This window comes from Hemitrygon akajei, unplaced genomic scaffold, assembly GCF_048418815.1.
Source record: "Hemitrygon akajei unplaced genomic scaffold, sHemAka1.3 Scf000085, whole genome shotgun sequence".
Taxonomy (NCBI): Eukaryota; Metazoa; Chordata; class Chondrichthyes; order Myliobatiformes; family Dasyatidae; genus Hemitrygon; species Hemitrygon akajei.
Window position 1 is genome coordinate 1,132,312 of NW_027331971.1, and position 19,078 is coordinate 1,151,389.

Here is a 19,078-nt window from a genome sequence, read left to right on the forward strand (position 1 = left end):
AATTGGGGATGCATGAAGAAATAGGCCAAAGTCAGCAGGATTCCTTTAGAGAAAATAGTGTCTGACAAATCACTTGGAATACTTTGAGGAAATAACAGGCAAGATAGATAAAGCAGAAGCAACGGATGTTTTTAGCTTGGATTTTCAGATGATCTTTAACAAGGTACCCCATTCAAGGCTTATTGAGAATGTAAGCAGGCATGGGATCCAAGAGGACATTGCTTTCTGGATCCAGAAGTGGTTTCCCCACAGAAGGCAAAGAGTGGTTGTAGTTGGGTCATATTCTGCATGGAGGTCGGTCACCAGTGGAGCGCCTCAGGGATCTGCTCTCGGACCCCAACTCTTCGTGATGTTTATAAATAACATGGATGATGAAGTGGAGGGATAGGTTAGTAAATTTGCTGGTAACACAAATGTTGGGGATGTTCTGGATAGTGTGGATGGCTGTCAAAGGTTACAGCGGGATATTGATAGGCTGCAAAACTGGGCTGAGAAGTGGCAAATGGAGTTCAGCCCAGAAATGTGTGAGGTGGTTCATTTTGGTAGGTCAAATATGATGGCAGAATATAGCAATAATGGTAGGACTCATGGCAGTGTGGAGGATCAGAGGAATCTTGGGGGTCCGAGTCCATTGGACACTCAAAGCTGCTATGCAGGTTGACTCTGTGATTAAGAAGGCATATGGTGCATTGGCCTTCCGTGGGATTTAGTTTCAGCGCCGATTGGAAATGTTGCAGGTATACAGGGCCCTGGTCAGACCCCACTTGGAGTAATTTGCTAAATTCTGGTTGCCTCACTACAGGCATGCTTCTGGCATGGTCCCGGAGGACAGGAAGATTGCAAATGACAATCGACTATTTGAGAAGGGAGGAAGGCAAAGGAAAGCAAATTATAGTCCAGTTAGCCTCACCTCATGCTGGGGAAGTGTTTGAGTCTATTATTAGAGATGAGGTTTTGGGGTACTCGGAGACTAATGATAAAATAAGTCAAAGCCAGCATAGCTTCTGTACAGGGAAATCTTGCCTGACAAATCTGTTAGAGTTCTTCGAGGAAGTCATACGCATGATAGACAACCGAGAGGCAGTGGATATCATTTACTTGGATTTGCAGAAGGCATCTGATAAGGTGTCACACACGAGACTGTTTAACAGGATAAAAATCAGAAGAAATACTGGCATGGATAGGAAGAATGGCTGACAGCAAGAGGGAGCGAGTGGGAATTAAAGGAGCCTTTTCTGGTTGGCTAGCAGTGACTAGTGGTCTTCATGGGGCAGTAATCGGTCCGCTGCTTTTCACATTATTTGTCACTGATTTGGATAATGGAATTGCTGGCTTTGTGGCAAGGTTTGCGGGTGATTCAAAGATAGGTGGAGGCGTTATTACTGCTGGGGAAGCAATGCGACTGCAGCAGGACAGACAAATTTGAAGAATGGGCAAAAACTGAGAGAGGGGGAGTAGTGAAGGAAGAAACTTCTTGGGATATAATGACAGACAGACAGGCATACTTTATTGATCCCAAGGGAAATTGGGTTTCGTTACAGTCACACCAACCAAGAATAGTGTAGAAATTTATCAATATAAAACCATAAATAATTAAATAATAGTAAGTAAATTATGCCAAGTGGAAATTAGTCCAGGACCAGCCCATTGGCTCAGGGTGTCTGACCCTCCGAGGGAGGAGTTGTAAAGTTTGATGGCCACTGGCAGGAATGACTTCCTGTGACGCTCAGTGTTGCATCTCGGTGGAATGAGTCTCTGGCTGAATGTACTCCTGTGCCCAACCAGTACATTATGGAGTGGATGGGAGACATTGTCCAAGATGGCATGCAACTTGGACAGCATCGTCTTTTCAGATACCACCGTCAGAGTGTCCAGTTACACCCCCACAGCATCACTGGCCTCACGAATGAGTTTGTTGATTTTGTTGGTGTCTGCTACCCTCAGCCTGCTGCCCCAGCACACAACAGCAAACATGATAGCACTGGCCAACACAGACTCGTAGAACATCCTCAGCATCGTCCAGCAGATGTTAAAGGACCTCAGTCTCCTCATGATATAGAGACGGCTCTGACCCTTCTTGTAGACAGCCTCAGTGTTCTTTGATCAGTCCAGTTTATTTTCAATTCATATCCCCAGGTCCACACTGACCCCTTGGATGGAAACGGGTCACCGGTGCCTTAGCCCTCCTCAGGTCCACCGCCAGCTCCTTAGTCTTTTTCACATTAAGCTGCAGATGATTCTGCTCACACCATGTGACAAAGTTTCCCACTGTAGCCCTGTACTCAGCCTCATCTCCCTTGCTGATGCATCCAACTATGGCAGAGTCATCAGAAAACTTCTGAAAATTTCCTTAACGATTCTCGAAAGATCATTGCTAATGCATTCATATCTCTTCAGCCATCTCTGGTTGGTGTACCACCTGATCTAGCTGACCTATTTACCTTCAGACCATCTGTTTCCCAAGAACCTTCTCCCGGGTAACATAACTTTAAACATTCTGACCACTAACAATTGGGACTTCCATATTCCTGCAAGTGTCTTCGACAGATAAGAGTGATGCACAATACTTATTCAGTTCATCTGCCATCACCTTCCGCACCCACCCCATTACTACCTCTCCAGCATCATTTTTCCCAGGTCTGATATCCGCTTCAGCCTCTCGTTTACACTACATGTACCTGAAGAAAAAAATTGGTATCCTCTTTAATATTGCTGGCTAGCTCATCTATGTATTCCATCTTTTCCTTCTTAATTATTTTAGTTGCATTCTGTTTGTTCTTAAAAGCTGCCCAATCATCTAGCTTCCTAGTAATTTTTGCTCTAAGCCATCTCTTTGGTTTTTATGTTGTCTTTGGTTTCTCTTATCAGCCACGGTTTTGTCACCTTACCTTTAGAATACTACTTCCTCTTTGTGATGTGTATATCCTGCGCATTCCAAATTGCTTCCAGAAATTCCAGCCATTGCTGCTCTGTTTTCAACCCTGCCTGTGTTCTTTTCAAATCAATTTTGACCAATTTTTCTCTCATGCCTCTCTAATTCTCTGTATTCCACATCTGACTTTAGCTTCTCCTTCTCTAATGTCGGGGTGAATTTGATCACATTAAGATCACTTGCCCCTAAGGGTTCTTTGAACCTGAGTGACCTAATTAATTCCAGTTCATTACAACACCCAATCCAGAATTGCTGATCCCCAAGTGGCCTCAACCACGAGCTGCTCCCAAAAGCATCTTGTAGGCATTCTAGGAGTTCTTCCTCTTGAGACCAACACCATCCTAATTTTCCGAATCACCTACATGACAATCCCCCATAAATATTGCCCTTTTGACAGGCATTTTCTATCTCCCATTCTGATTTGTGGACCACATACTTACTACTGTTTGGAGGTCTCTATACAATTCCCATCAGGGATTTTTTTTTTTACATTTGCTGTTTCTTAAATCTACCCACAGTTTCTACAACTCCCAACACTATGCCATCTCTTTCTATTGATTTTATTGAATATTTTAACAACAGGGCCACACAACCCCATGACCAGCTTGTTACTGGCTTGTCCTTTCAAGAAACATGTAAGTATCTGGGAAACAAGAGGACCTGAAGATGCCAGAAATCTAGAGTAATACACACAAAGTGCTGGAGGGGCTCAGCATGTCAGGCAGCATCTATGGATGGGAATCAACTTTTTGGGCCAAGACCCTTTATCGGGACTCTTGATACCCACGTATCTGGAATATCAAGAAGCAAAGAAAATAGGAAGTAGTGCAAAATAGGGAAAACCTTTGAAAAATTTAGTTCAAGGCTTTAAAAAAACCTGTCAGAGCTCAATAGTTAACAAACACAACAAAGGCAATAAACACTTCCATCAACACTGACATTGAATTATTTTTTATAAAAATATCTTGGTCCCATTTCAATCAGTAGAATTTACAAAGATAAATAAGAACTTTAGAAAACTTTAGAAAAGACTAGTGTTACGTATTCAGGCAACAATAATTATAGATGAGTTAGACGAAGGGTTTTATAACAAATAACACGTTTATTAAACACTGATAACAAACCCCCTTCAAAAGTAAACAAACCCAAACAATGATCCGAGCTCAGCTGCTCAAACAGTCCTTAATAGCGTTGCAGTCCCAAACAGTCTTTAAAGCGGTATTGAAAAAAAATCAGTTCTTTAGAACGATATGGCGAAAGTTCAAAAGCTCACGGTACTTTTAAAAGGAGAGACTTTTTAAAGCGATGTAAATTCTCTTCCACGTCGATGTCCTTCGATTCCCAGCGTCGAACTCCCACGTCGAATTTTATTAAATATAACAACTTAAAGTGACTGACCTTCCTTCCACAATATTCTCAATCTCCCGCTTTTCCAGCGGAGACTATCGTGAGAATAGTAAACGAAATCCTTCCGAATGAGGATCACACAAGGTCGAAGTCAATCCATCGTCGAAAATCGATTCTTCTCGATGTCTTCCAAACTTCACTCTCCATCAGCAAAGAAACCGTTGGCTCTGACCTTTTAAACTTTAGGCATTATATAAAACTTCATTTTTAACTAAACTGCGTCATCACATTAAATCACACAGTGATATGAAGTCATCTTGGCAAATCCAGCCACGAACTGCCCCACCTGACAGGGTGGGTCTTCCTTTTATACCCTGTAGAAAAAACCTGTCACATGACCTCTACTGGCGGGAAAATGACATCACTCCACCATTACCTCATGTCCAGTATAACTTCAACCCCAGTCACGTGACAAGGGTACCACTGTCACGTCACGTATACGTAACACTAGTTACACCCAAACCCATTTAGATTAACACTAGCTTGGACAGAAGGAGGAAGAGATATAACACACATGATAAAAAATCACACAACAGTCAGATAAAACTAAGTATATATTTTCATCAAAAATGAACAGGATTCATCACTCCATGTGTGTATATGCAATCGTGATAAGCAATACAGACCAGAAAACTTAAATGAAAGACCAACTCAGAAAAATGAATCACCACTATGGAAGAAAGCATTAACCAGTGGAATGAGTATGACCCTCCATGGGAGACATCCCAACATTCTGAGCAGATGAGATGTTGACAAAGAAGCATTGAGCACTCCACTGAGAGTTCGAGACTTCTTCCCACAAACAGAGGGGTTCCTTGCAGAAATACAGGACAAGGTGGTTAACAAAATGAAAAAAAAATCAAAAATACATGAAATACAAATAAAAAACAAAGCAGTAAGTGCAGAAAATGCCAAGAGAAACCAGACACAATCCAACACATTCCAGGATTCTGCAGTAGTTGAACTCAATCTGATCACTTGTGCAGGTACAATGAAGTTCTAAATATCATTCACCAACATCTTGCTTTAAAATACAAACTCATCAATGACCTCCATCACTTCATCAAGGCACCATAAATTCAAGCCTGATCCAGTTTTAGAGTTAAAATCTAACAAATTATATTATAATCAATACATTATGTCAGATAGGACAATCCATAATAATTATCTGGATATATTACAGGATAAATAAGCAGGAACAACTCGCTCAATAGATAAAACCATTCCCAACACACAAATGTTCCTTGACCAGTGAAGCACCTCACCACAGCTATTGTTTGTAAAATCAGACAACCAAAAGATTTTCTCTGCCAATCAGCTTCCAAATGTTGCTCCTGTGTCATTCGTTGCCACGTCCTGCTGAATCCCTTCTCCTGATCATACATTCTTACACCAACCATCATCCAGAGCCCCAAACTCTGCCCTGTGCAGACCCGCCTCTGGCTTCTGACCCTGCTTCGTTTCCCATTCTGCTTTCAGTCTTTGGAGGACAGTGGTGTTATCTTAAGAAGCAGGGAAAATTGCACATAATGTGGAAATGAGCCCTGAATAAGGAGATTAACTACGAATGGCATTCTTCCTCAGTCCAGAAATTAGAGGGCCAAGGGACATCTCAGACAGAACTGCAGTCAGCTCGACTTCTTCAGTCTGCAGAAAATTCAAGGGAAACCTCTTCACCCACAGAATGGTGACTGTTTGGAACCCATCACAACAGGGAGAGCGAGAGGGGAACAACAGGGGAGGATTTAAAAGGACTGTCGTGGAACAGAATCCCTGGCAGTGTCCAGCCGGCCTGAGTTGACTCACACGAGGTGTGTTATAAATTCACTAAGTACTGGAGACAGAGTTTAAAATAAACTGATTTATTTGTCTCAGATCCAGAACATGAAACTCCAGTCCCATTAAAAGTGAATGTGCAGCAGAAGAAACTCCTCCCATGCCCAGTGACCAGGGTGCAGAACTGGGTGTGGTGAGCAACAGCAATAATTGCAGAGTTCAGCACCGACAGTCACTCTCGAAATTGCATTCAGCAACGGTGATGGACAAATATCCAGCATGCAGCTCATTGAAACTTTCTCCCCAATGTGAACCCGCCAGTGTCTCACAAGTGTAACATGCTGCAAGGTTTCACTGCTCATGTAATGGCCTCTATGTAATTTTTCACTGCTGAGGTAAAGGTTTATATGTAGCAGCATTGTTTAGGTTACAATGAGTGATAAAAGGGTTTGGAGTGCAAGGCTATCCAATGACAGCAATGTTCTTTCTTGTGAGTCTGAAAGAGAGATTTTCGTGGTCTTTTGATGGGGAGAGATGAGAAAACTCGAATGGTGAGAGTGAGCCCCTTCTCTTTTCTTTTGGTTTATTTCACTAACTATATAGTCAAAGTAAGAATTATAAAGCTCAATTGTTTAATCACATATTGTGTACCATTTGTTATTTCAGGGTACTGATTTGTAACAGGGGTCATCACATAGCACCCACCCAAACGAGATTCCTTATATTTGGCTGGGCCAGGGGTCTATCACCCCCTATATAAATCTGCTAGCCAAAGCAAGAGTTACATGAGGTTTAATGACCTGAGTGAATCGCTCCCCACATTCACAGCAGGTGAACGGCCTCTCACCACTGTGAACTCAATGATGCACATTTGGTTGATTTGACTGAAAGAATCTCTTCCGAAAGTCTGAGCTGGTGATCGGCCTCTACCCAGTGTGAAATTGCTGGTGTCTCCGTAGTTAAGATGACCGACTGAATCCTTTCCCACAGTCTCAGCATATGAATGGCCTCTCCCCAGTGTGAACTCGCTGATGTACCTTCAGCTTAGATGAACAAGTGAATCCCTTCCCACAGTCTGAGCAGGTGAATGGCCTCTCTCCAGTGTGAACTCGCTGATGTAACTTCAGTTTAGATGAGCAAGTGAATCCCTTCCCACAGTCCAAGCAGGTGAACGGCCTCTCCCCAGTGTGAACTGACTGGTGTGCCTTTAGTGTGTATGACTGAGTGAATCCCTTCCCACAGACTGAGCAGGTGAAAGGCCTCTCCCCAGTGTGAACTGACTGGTGTCTCAGTAGCTGCGATGATAAAGTGAATCCCTTCCCACAGTCTGAGCAGGTGAACGGCCTCTCCCCAGTGTGAACTCTCTGATGTACCTTCAGTTGGGATGAGCAAGTGAATCCCTTCCCACAGTCTGAGCAGGTGAATGGCCTCTCTCCAGTGTGAACTCGCTGATGTACCATCAGTTTAAATGAGCAAGTGAATCCTTTCCCACAGTCCGAGCAATTGAACGGCTGCTCCCCAGTGTGAACTCTCTGATGTACCTTCAGTTGGGATGAGCAAGTGAATCCTTTCCCACAGTCCAAGCAGGTGAATGGTCTCTCCCCGGTGTGAACTCGTTGATGTACCTTCAGTTGGGATGAGCAAGTGAATCCTTTCCCACAGTCCAAGCAGGTGAAAGGCCACTCCCCGGTGTGAACTCGTTGATGTACCAGTAGTTCGGATGACCGAGTGAATCCCTTCCCACAATCTGAGCAGGTGAATGGCCTCTCCCCAGTGTGAACTCGCTGGTGTATCAGTAGTTCGGATGACCGAGTGAATCCTTTCCCACAGACGGAGCAGGTGAACGGCCTTCCTCCAGTGTGAGCTCTCTGATGTACCTTCAGTTGGGATGAGCATGTGTATCCCTTCCCACAGTCCGAGCAGGTGAATGGCCTCTCCCCAGTGTGAACTCGCTGATGTACCTTCAGTTTAGATGACTGAGTGAATCCCTTCCCACAGTCTGAGCAGGTGAACGGCCACTCCCCAGTGTGAACTCGCTGGTGTACCTTCAGTTGGGATGAGCAAGTGAATGTCTTCCCACAGTCCAAACAGGTGAACGGCCTCTCCCCAGTGTGAACTCGCTGATGTACCATCAGTTTAGATGAACAAGTGAATCCCTTCCAACAGACTGAGCAGGTGAATGGCCGCTCCCCAGTGTGAACTCTCTGATGCACCTTCAGTTGAGATGATTCATTGAATCCCTTCCCACAGTCCCAGCAGGAGAATGGCCTCTTGCCAGTGTGAACTCGCTGATGTACCTTCAGTTTAGATGACCGAATGAATCCCTTCCCACATTCTGAGCAGGTGTATGGCCGCTCCGCTGTGTGAACTCGCTGGTGAGCCATTAGTCAGATGACTGAGTGAATCCTTCCCCACAAATTCAGATGACCAGCCTCTGTGCAGTGTGAACTGACTGGTGTGTCCACAGGTGGGATGACCGACTGAGTCCCTTCTCACACACAGAATAGCTGAATAGCTTTGCCCAGTGTGAATTCGCTGATGTACCTTAAATTGAGATGACCAAGTGAATCCCTCCACACTGTCTGAGCAGATGAACGGGTTCCCCCTGTGTAAAATGACTGGTATGTCAGTCAGTCAGATGATGGAGTATATCGCTCCACATATTCTGAGTAGGAAGGATGATTGATTGAATCCCTTGCTCCACTTCTTAAATATCTGGACAGAGGCATCAAAACTGGTGTGTCGTGTTCAAGATTCCTGCAGATTCCTGCATTCCTTTTCATTTTTAACCTGTAAAAAGATTTATAAAATCCATCAATGGGTGTAGGACAACATTTCAGATAAAATCACTTGATTTGCTAAGGTGTGATCTGGCATCACACTGTTACAGTGAGTTTCAACCCAAGTTGGAGTGAGAAGTCATCTTCTAACTTGGCACAATGCTGGTATCGCTGATGCTCTTCCTGTCTCTGTAAGAATGGGGCATTTCTGCCATCTCCAATCTGTGACCTGGCTCAGTTTGTCTCTGTCCATTGGTATTCCCTGTTCCCACTGAGCTGCATGGGTGCCTGGCCCCACAGTAACTGAAACACTCTGGGAATAATACTCTGGCTATCCACATGATCAATGCCCCTCAACAGCTTATACACCTAAAAAAACTCTAAACATAAACAAGGAAATTATACATTGTTTTGAGGATTTGTTGGAAGTATACAAAATTATGAGGGTATGAGGGTAAATGCAAGCAGGTTTTCCACTGAGGTTGGGTGGGATGAGAACCAGAGGATCATGGGTAAGAGGGAAGGTGAAAATTTAATGGAAACCTTTGGAAAAGATCTTTACTGAAATGGTCATGAGAGAGTGGTATGAGATGCTAGCACGTGGTGCAAATGAGCTTAATTTCAGTATTTAAAAAAGTTTTGGATGGGAGCCTGGATGGTAGGGGTATGGAGGGTGATGGTCCCGGTGCAGGTAGTTGCATAAGGCAGCTTAAATCTTTTTTCAGCATTGGCACAATGAGCCAAATAGCCTGTTTTCAAACTGAACTTCTCCATGATTCTATGACAGAGAAGCTGGCCAAACTTGTTTGGAAGGGAAAAGTTAGGACTGACATTGGATCAGCAATGGCTGGAGTTTCTGATGGCAATGCAGGAACTGAGTGATCGATACATCTCAAAGAAGTGGAAGCATGGGAAATGCAGGATGACACAACAGTGGCTAAAATAAGAAGCCAAAGCCAACATAAGAGCCAACGAGAGGGCAAACAAAAGAGCAAAAACTATTGGGAAGCTTTTAGAAACCAACAGAAGATGACTAAAAAATAAGTCAAATGAACTCAGGGCATGAAATTATGATATTATAGTCATCAATGAGTCTTGGTAGCACCCAACAGTCCGAGGCATTTAGAGGAACACAATATCTCTTGGAAACCAATGTTGCCTGCACCAGTTACACTTCAACATTTATTTCAACAAGTACATACACACTCTACATTCCCAAAACTTCACCTGAACAACTGCCACTTACCAAGTACTCCTTTGCCAGAAAACAGTAGAATCTCACATGGTGGATTGGATAGTGGACTACTTGACAGATAGGCCTCAGTATGTGCGGTTGGGAGACTGTAGGTCTGACACGGTGGTCAGCAGCACAGGAGCGCCGCAGGGGACCGTGCTCTCTCCGGTCCTGTTCACCCTGTACACATCAGACTTCCAATATAACTCGGAGTTCTGCCATGTGCAGAAGTTCGCTGATGACACGGCCATAGTGGGGTGTGTCAGGAATGGACAGGAGGAGGAGTATAGGAAACTGATACAGGACTTTGTGATATGGTGCAACTCAAACTACCTGCGTCTCAATATCACCAAGACCAAGGAGATGGTGGTGGACTTTAGGAGATCTAGGCCTCATATGGAGCCAGTGATCATTAATGGAGAATGTGTGGAGCAGGTTAAGACCTACAAGTATCTGGGAGTACAGTTAGACGAGAAGCTAGACTGGACTGCCAACACAGATGCCTTGTGCAGGAAGGCACAGAGTCGACTGTACTTCCTAAGAAGGTTGGCGTCATTCAATGTCTGTAGTGAGATGCTGAAGATGTTCTATAGGTCAGTTGTGGAGAGCGCCCTCTTCTTTGTGGTGGCGTGTTGGGGAGGAAGCATTAAGAAGAGGGACGCCTCACGTCTTAATAAGCTGGTAAGGAAGGCGGGCTCTGTCGTGGGCAAAGTACTGGAGAGTTTAACATCGGTAGCTGAGCGAAGGGCGCTGAGTAGGCTACGGTCAATTATGGAAAACTCTGAACATCCTCTACATAGCACCATCCAGAGACAGAGAAGCAGTTTTAGCGACAGGTTACTATCGATGCAATGCTCCTCAGACAGGATGAAGAGGTCAATACTCCCCAATGCCATTAGGCTTTACAATTCTACCGCCAGGACTTAAGAACTTTTTAAAAGCTATTATTAATGCTTTTTGAGATAGTGATTTAGATGCATATCATATTCTTTACTGAGTTAAGTATTGTATGTAATTAGTTTTGCTACAACAAGTGTATAGGACATTGGAAAAAGTTGAATTTCCCCTTGGGGATGAATAAAGTATCTATCTATCTATCTAAAACAGCCTGTCCCAAGCCACACTTGTCAGATCCTTTCTGATACCATCAAAATTGACCATTCTCCAACTTCGAATCTCAACCCATGGTCCAGACCTCTCTTTTTCCATATTTACTTGGAACCTCATGGCATTATGATCACTAGATACAAAGTGTTCTCATACACTAATTTCTGTCACTAGCCCTGGATCATTTCCTAATAGCTTTTTGCATACTTCTATGTCTGGAGTTCTATGTGCTGATTAAGGGCATATTTGATAAACTCTACCCCATTTAGTCCTTTTACATTATGGGAGTCTTAGTCAACATTTGGAAAGTTAAAATGACTTACTCAATCAACCTTTGTTTCTTGGCATAGTCGGTGATTTCACTACAAATTTGTTCCTCTCAATCCCTCAGACTGTTGGGTGCAACCAAGTCCCAGTAATGGCTACAATATCATAATTCCCTGTCCTGAGCTCATCAGGCTTTCCTATGATAATTCTTGCATTGTGATATACACAGCTCAGGACAGTCTTCACACCATGCTCAACCTCTTGATTGATGACTTTGTCTGAGGTCTGAACAACATCTGTCCGGTGTCAAAACAAACTCTCTGGGACAGCTTCTTCCACCAGTCTACCAGACTTTAATTCAATGATGAAAGGATTGTATTTCTGTGTAATATTGACTGTGCTGTTGTACATACAATTTATTGTAAATTACTATAAATTGGACATTGCACATTTAGATGGAGATGCAACATAAAGATTTGTACTCCTCATGTATATGAAGGATATAAGTAAGAAAATCAATTCAATTCACCCTCTCCAGTATCTGTTCTGGCATTCTGGCCCATACCCCTTGAAACTTTAGTTTAACCTCTAACCCCCCCCCCCCCACACCCCACTAGCAGTAGCAAGCCTCACCCCTAGGCTATTAGTCCCCTTCTAGTTCTGTGTTCCCCTCACTAACAAATCGTGTATCACCACTTTGACATTCCACTGCCAGCTAATTCCCTCCAACACTTTCTAAAGTGGTCCATCTATTGTTGTGGGGGATGGCCACAAAAGTACTCTACGATGGCTATTTAACATCGTTCCCCTTCCTGACTTTCACCCAGTTTCCTGTGTCCTGCAACCTGGAACTTCTATCTCCTCTGGGTTTGATCGAGTTCATCTGCACTCTCACACAACCTATGTAGCAGGCCTATAGTGGATAATTAAGGATTTTCTCGTCAGAGCATTTGGACACCATCCATATGTGATTTGCTTGCTAAGCAACGCTTTAAACAGTCAAATTTCCAAATATCACTCCACTTCTTCCCACACGCAAATTTTCCAGCAACTTTTGCATCACTACAATACATGCAGGTAACACCAGTTTTTGTATTGTACATAAATATTCCCTCTGAACCCTCCCCCTGGTGATAGATGGTGGTGAATTCATTGATGGCAATGCCAATGAATGTGAAGGGAAGGGCAATAGTCTGTCTCACTGGAGTCTGGCACATTTGTGATGTGAAAGCTACATGATGCCCAGGGCAAAGGAGTTTGATGTCATTATGTACCAAGAGAAAAGGGGACAAAACATGTTCTCACTGGTAGAAAAGTCCAGAGTAAGAGGAAATAGAACAAGCAACACACACAAAATGCTGGAGGAACTCAGCAGGCCAGGCAAAATCTATGTAAAAGAGTACTAATGCTGAGTTCCTCTGGCATTTTGTGTGTGGTTGCTTTGATTTCCAGCATCTGCAGATTTTCTCTTGTTTTTGATTATATAGGATCCGCTAGTCTCATGAGACCATGGATTTCTGCCTTGGAATGTTTCCAGGGCGCAGGCCTGGGCAGGGTTGTATGGGAGACCAGCAGCTGCCCATGCTGCAAGTCTCCCCTCTCCACGCCCCCGATGTTGTCCAAGGGAAGGGCATTAGGACCCATACAGCTTGGCACCGGTGCCGTCGCAGAGCAATGTGTTGTTAAGTGCATTGCTCAAGGACACAACGCGTTGCCTCAGCTGAGGCCCGAACTAGTGACCTTCAGATCACTTGGCCACGCGCCAAGTGGATAAGTGTTTGTAATTGCAGGTAGAACAAAGGTGATTTTCTCAGCTGGTGATGGAAACGATTTTGTTCCCTTTCTCCGAGTTCCCAATCCTTGCATTCAGATAGCTGAAGCTCAGCTCTGTCTGAGAGATCCATCGGCTCCCACTCCCTCATCAGACGGAAGCTCCCCGGGGCTGGTGTACGGGTCGTGGGGCTGGAGAGATGGAAGAGGGCAGGACTGTCCGGGATTGCGGGGTGTAATTTTCGGAACTCACAGCAATTGTCCCGAGGTCGGAACTTAAGATAATATCACGAAGAATCGCTCTTACCTGTTTCCGACATTTTCCGAGGCTTTTTGTGCACTGCGCGCATGCGTGATATCCGGAGACCGCTGCAGCCCTGACGCCTGCGCATTTGATCGGTGCTTCACGGGTAATCACGCTGCAGTTAAAAGTTTCTGCATGTACTGGTTCAATGTCCATACTCAGCTTTTTTCTGTGTGTATAGAAAACTCAGCAGCTGTTTTAATGCAGAAAGCGGCTCCCATAAGAAGATAATCAATATCAATGTGTATCTAATGGCAAAGTAAAATCCTCTTACAAATGCAGAAATGCAGACAAGACATTCTGCAGTTGCTGGAAATACAGAGACGCACACACACAAAATGCTGGAGGAGCTCTGCAGTTCAGGCAGCAACTAAGCAGAGGAGTACACAGACTCGGCATGCTGAAGTGAGTCGGCCTAAACGTTGTCCATTTATTCCTCTCCACATTTGCTGCCTGATCTGTTGATTTCCACCAGTATTTTGCAGAAATTAACCACGTTTTTTTCGGTCAACCGGTTCCAATTGTTTCTAATCTTTCATTTTTAGCCACATCCTGCTGGTCTGGTTCCTCTTCCTCCTCGTAAACTCCAGACCCCATCTCTCTCTGGATCCCCAGGCCCTGACTCAGTCTGGCAACTCTCTGGTTTCTGACCCTGCTCTATCGTAGCTCGTCTTCTGTCAGACTTTAGAGGTGCATTGTGTTACAAGACCGCTGGCTCGGTTTGAAGACAGAGGCTGATCAGAGTCCTGACGAAGGGTCTCGGCCTTCGACAGTGCTTCTCCCGATAGATGCTGCCTGGTCTGCTGTGCTCCACCAGCATTTTTGTGTGTGTTGTTTGAGGTTCGGTCACTGTTAGAGGCGGGACTATGACGTCAGAGACAAGCTGCGGCAGCCTGCTTGAGAGAGAGAGAGAGAGAAGAGAGGAGAGAGAGAGAGAGAGAGGAGAGAGAGAGAGAGAGAGAGAGAGAGAGAGAGAGAGAGAGAGAGAGAGAGGGAGAGGGACTGAGACTGTTGGAACTTCAGCTTGTCACTGCTATGGGTTGGAACTCTTCCATGCCCAGAAGGTCGGGGTTGATCATCAGTACGCAGTGTACAACGGATGTGTGACTGTCACTTCGTATAATTCCTACGTGTGATTTGTTGGAGTATCCTGTGGTATCACTTCTGTTGGCCATTACCTGGAATCGGGGTGTTCTGTGGTAACCACTTGTCACTGTCACCTGGTGATATTTCGAAGTGGATTTCGGAACGAATCAACGGATGAGATCTTCGGCGACAGTTATTTCGTTTACCCAGCGTGGAATGTGTGTGTGGGATTCTGCGTAACTGCCTTCTCTCTACATGTTCGTGTGGATTTACAAATCTCTCCTCTCACTCACTTATTCCGTGGATTACTGAACTTTTCCACTTTACCAGTTTAAGACTTTAAGCATTGTTTCCCAAGTTTATGGTGGAGGAAGGGAAGCCCCTTTGTTCAAAAAAGGAAGACATCTCCTTCGTCCTGGAACGAAAAGCCTCATCCTGAGAGCAGATGCGGCGGAGACGGAGGAATTGTTAGAAGGGGATAGACTTTTTTGTAAGATACATTTTTGTAAGAGACAGGGTGGGAAGATGGGAAGCTACAGTCCAGGAGGCTGTGAGAGTCTGTAGGTTTATAGTAGATATCAGTAGATAGGCCGTCTCTAGAGATGGAGACAAAAAGATCAAGAAAGGGGAGGGAGGGTGTCAGAAATGGACCAGGTAATTTTGAGGGCAGGGTGAAAATTGGAGGCAAAGTTAATGAAGTCAACGGGCTCAGCATGCGTTGCAGGAGGCAGCTCCAATGCAGTCGTCTATGTAGCGAAGGAGAAGAGGGGGACAGATGCCCATATAGGCTTGGAAAATGAACTGTTCCACAAAGACAACAAAAAGGTAGGCATAACTGGGACCCATGCCGGTGCCCATGGCTACACCTTTGGTTTGGAGGAAGTGGGAGGAGCCAAAGGAGAAATTATTGAGAGTAAGAATTAATTCCTGTTGTGTTCCCAATTACAAATCCTTTGACTTTTCTACACTGCTAAAAGTTTACAAAAGCACGTCAGTGGGTGAAGGGCAACATTTCAACTCAGATAATTTTAGTCCCCATGGTGCCTTCTGATAAAAAAAAACACTGTCACAGCTCAAAACAGTTTGGGAGGAACAAGACTTTATCTTCTAACTGGCCACAGTTCCGACATCAGGCACAATATTAAACTCTCTGCTTCCCTCTGTATCAAAATGGATCATTGCTCCCCTTCGTCAGTCTGTGGCCTGGCTCGGTTTGTCTATCTCCTTCGCATTCTGAGCATGCGCCACACACCTACTGCGATCACATTTTATTACACGGCTGTGACTAGAGACTTTCAGATTATTATGTCCCCCCTGGTATCTGTCGGTGGTAAAGTCAGAGTCAGCAATGGTATTGACCCTCAGGAGTAGGTGATTAGGCTTTTTCGTTGGAGATCGATAACTGCTGGTAGTGTGTGGCTGGATGAGTGGTTCATTTTCAGACTGGAAGGAGGCAGCGTTTGGAGAATCCCTGAGATCAGTCCCTGACCACAGTTGTTCACAGTTTAATGTCCTGGCGGAGGCAGCGAGATGTGAGATGTCCCAGTCTGCTGGTGACGCAGAAAGAGTGGAGTTGGGGTAGGGGAGGGCTATTCGCATGCAATTTCGTAGCTTTGCAATCAGTACATAGTGCACTGTGGGGCTGCAGTGGCGGGTTCCATTGCTGGGATCAGTGCACAGACACTGTGGGCTATGAGGATTTTGTGAATAAAGCGCCATTCTCCAATTTAGAATCTCCAGCCGCGGAGCAAGCCTACCGTTTGTACATTTATATTGTATTTATGGCATTGTGATAACCAGATACTATAGCCCTCCACAACCTCTCTATCTAGTCCTAAAGCGTGGCTGCCATTGGGAGCTGAAAGTCCAACGATGTACGGTGTATCCGAAAGAGAGGTGAGTAGGCACAGGAAGTGGTTGTGGGCCCTGTGTGCAATATTAAATCATTGGAAGGAGATGACATATGATTGGAAGGTGTAGAGTCTCTATGGGTTGAATTAAGAGCAGGGATGCGATGGTGCGACTCTGTCAGGCACTCGTGAGATCACACAGACTATTGTGCGCAGTTTTTTTATCCTTATTTCAGAAATGATATACTGTCATTGTAGAGGGTTCAGAGAAGATTCACTAGCATTATTCTAGCAATGAAAGGTTTACCATATGAGGAGGGTCTGACAGCTCATGGGCTGTGTCCCCTGGAGTTCAGGAAAATAATAGGGATCTCATAGAAACATTCTGAATGTTAAAAGGCCTTTACAGATTAGATACGGCAAAGTAAATTTCCAATGGTAGGGGATGCTAGGACAAGAGGGGATGTCTTCAGAATTGAAGGACGTCCATTTGGAATAGAGATGCGGATAAATTACTTCAGTCAGTGGGTGGTAAATCTGTTGGAATTTGTTGTCATGAGTGGCTGTGGAGCCAAGTCATTGGGTGTATTTAAGGCAGAGATAGATAGCTTCTTGATTAGCCAGCGCATCAAAGGGTATGGGGTGAAGTCAGAGGAGTGGAGATGACTGGAAGATTGGAACAGCCCATTATTGAATGACGGAGCAGACTCGGTGGGCCGAATGGCCAAACTTCTGCTCCAATATTTTATGGTCTTATGGTCTATTCCACTGTTTCTCCCTGCCAAAGTGCAGCCAATATTTCTGGATGCCTGACCCATTCATATGAGAATTTAGCCTTTACTATTTTTCTGAGCTTCTCATCAATGTGGGCAGTTCAGTTAAGCTTTGCTCAAGAATTTGCACACAATTAAAAGAGTTTGGTTCAGTTTTTATGTTTATTTTGGCACTACTTATATAATTTAACGATTTAATGTGTATATTATTGTAATTCAGAGTTTAAAATCTATTGTTATGAATTAGGTTCTCCTGTTGCCGCAGAGACAACAGATTTCATGACATATGCCGGTGCTATTAAACCTGATCCTGATATTGATATGGGAGACCCACCACCGGTCACCTGATCCCAGTTACCGCGGATCGTATTGCGAGATTGAAGCCTATTCTACTTATTTGCATTCTCAGAAATTACAACAGTCAGTTAAGTTTCCTTCTGAGTTTCCAAAGCAGAAGCTCAGTCTGTCTAATATTTCCGACACAATTAAAATGGGGGATATTGTTTATTCTTATCACGTACTGAGCTACAGTGAAAATCTTGCCTGACGTACCAGCCACACAGATCAGTACATTACGACAGTACATTGAGTTGATATACGACAAGACAATAACTGAAACAAAGCATTATGGCTGCAGAGAAAGTGCAGTGTAGATAGACATATGGTGCAGGGTCACGTCGAGTTACATTGTGAGGTCGAGTCCATTTTATCATTCATTTGGCTTATAACCGCAGACAGGAAGCCGACCTTGAGCCTGGGTGGTACGCGCTTTAAAGCTTTTGTATCTCTTCCCCGATGGGGGGAGCGGGGTTTGCAGCAAGAATGTCCAGATTGTGAGGATCTTTGAGTACATGGCCTGCTTTTCCGAGGCAGGGGAAGTGTAGGAAGAGTCCATGGAGGGGAGGCTTGTTTCTCTGATGTTCTCCGCTCTCCAAAGTTCTCTGCAGTTCCTTGCAGTCATGGGCAGAGCAGTAGCCATACGAAGGCGTGAAGTATCGACAAGAAGCTCAGAGACCTCGGCCTTCACCCTGCCTTGTGTAGCTGGATCCTGGACTTCCTGTCAGACCGCGAGAGTGGCTCCCTCACCTCTGTCTCTCTGACCCCCAGCACACATACCCTACAGGGGCGTCTCCTTGCCCCCTCCTTTACTCTCTGTATATCCATGACTTGTGTCGCCACCCACAGCTCCAATCTGCTAATTAAATTTGCTGTCGACACTGCACTGACTGGCCTAATCTCAAATAATAACGAGGCAGCCTACAGAGAAGCAGTCATCACCCCGACACAGTGGTGTCAAGAAAATAACCTCTCCCTCATTGTGACAAAAACAAAGGAGTTGGTTTGTGATTACAGGAGGAATGAAACAGGGACCAAATTCAACATTTCCAAGTCCGTTATTGCACATTTTAATATTGATCATGACAGAATGTACTGTATTTAAAATACGGTTAATGGCATGTTTATAGATTATAGATTGTTACTGACAGAGAATCATATAATTGGAGATCCGCGTGTTATCTAAATGCACTTGCCTGTGATGCTGCCACAAGTCAGTGTTTCTCTGTACCTGTACCTTCCCGGACTTGCGCACTTGGCAATAAATTCAACAGGATCTGAGAAATCTCAGTGAGATTTGATCAGTGATGATCATCTTGGCAGCTCGGTAGGTCGAATGTATGAGACAGTACACTGTTAAATGCAAACCCCTGAGCAGTGTTGATGATCAGAGGGATCTCAGACTCCAAGTTCATCGCTCCCTGAAAGAGACTGCACAGATTGATCGGGTGGTTAA

At 44.5% G+C, this 19,078-nt stretch overlaps 1 protein-coding gene and 1 long non-coding RNA gene across 2 annotated transcripts in view; both read right to left on the bottom strand.

The window, feature by feature from the left end:
- LOC140722704 (uncharacterized) overlaps positions 1-19,078 on the bottom strand; it is a 328,213-nt gene that overhangs the window by 62,634 nt on the left and 246,501 nt on the right. The window lies entirely within an intron of this gene.
- LOC140722701 (uncharacterized) lies at positions 4,881-13,636 on the bottom strand. The gene is made up of 2 exons (XM_073037400.1): positions 13,581-13,636; positions 4,881-8,905 (listed from the first exon to the last, which is right to left on the bottom strand). The coding sequence occupies exon 2, from the start codon at positions 8,497-8,499 to the stop codon at positions 7,108-7,110; it is 1,392 nt and encodes a 463-aa protein (XP_072893501.1). The 5' UTR covers positions 8,500-8,905; positions 13,581-13,636; the 3' UTR covers positions 4,881-7,107.

Bases quoted from the DNA above. Each gene is read 5' to 3' on its own strand.
- LOC140722701 (XM_073037400.1), bottom strand. From the start codon at position 8,499: ATGGCTCACCAGCGAGTTCACACAGCGGAGCGGCCATACACCTGCTCA.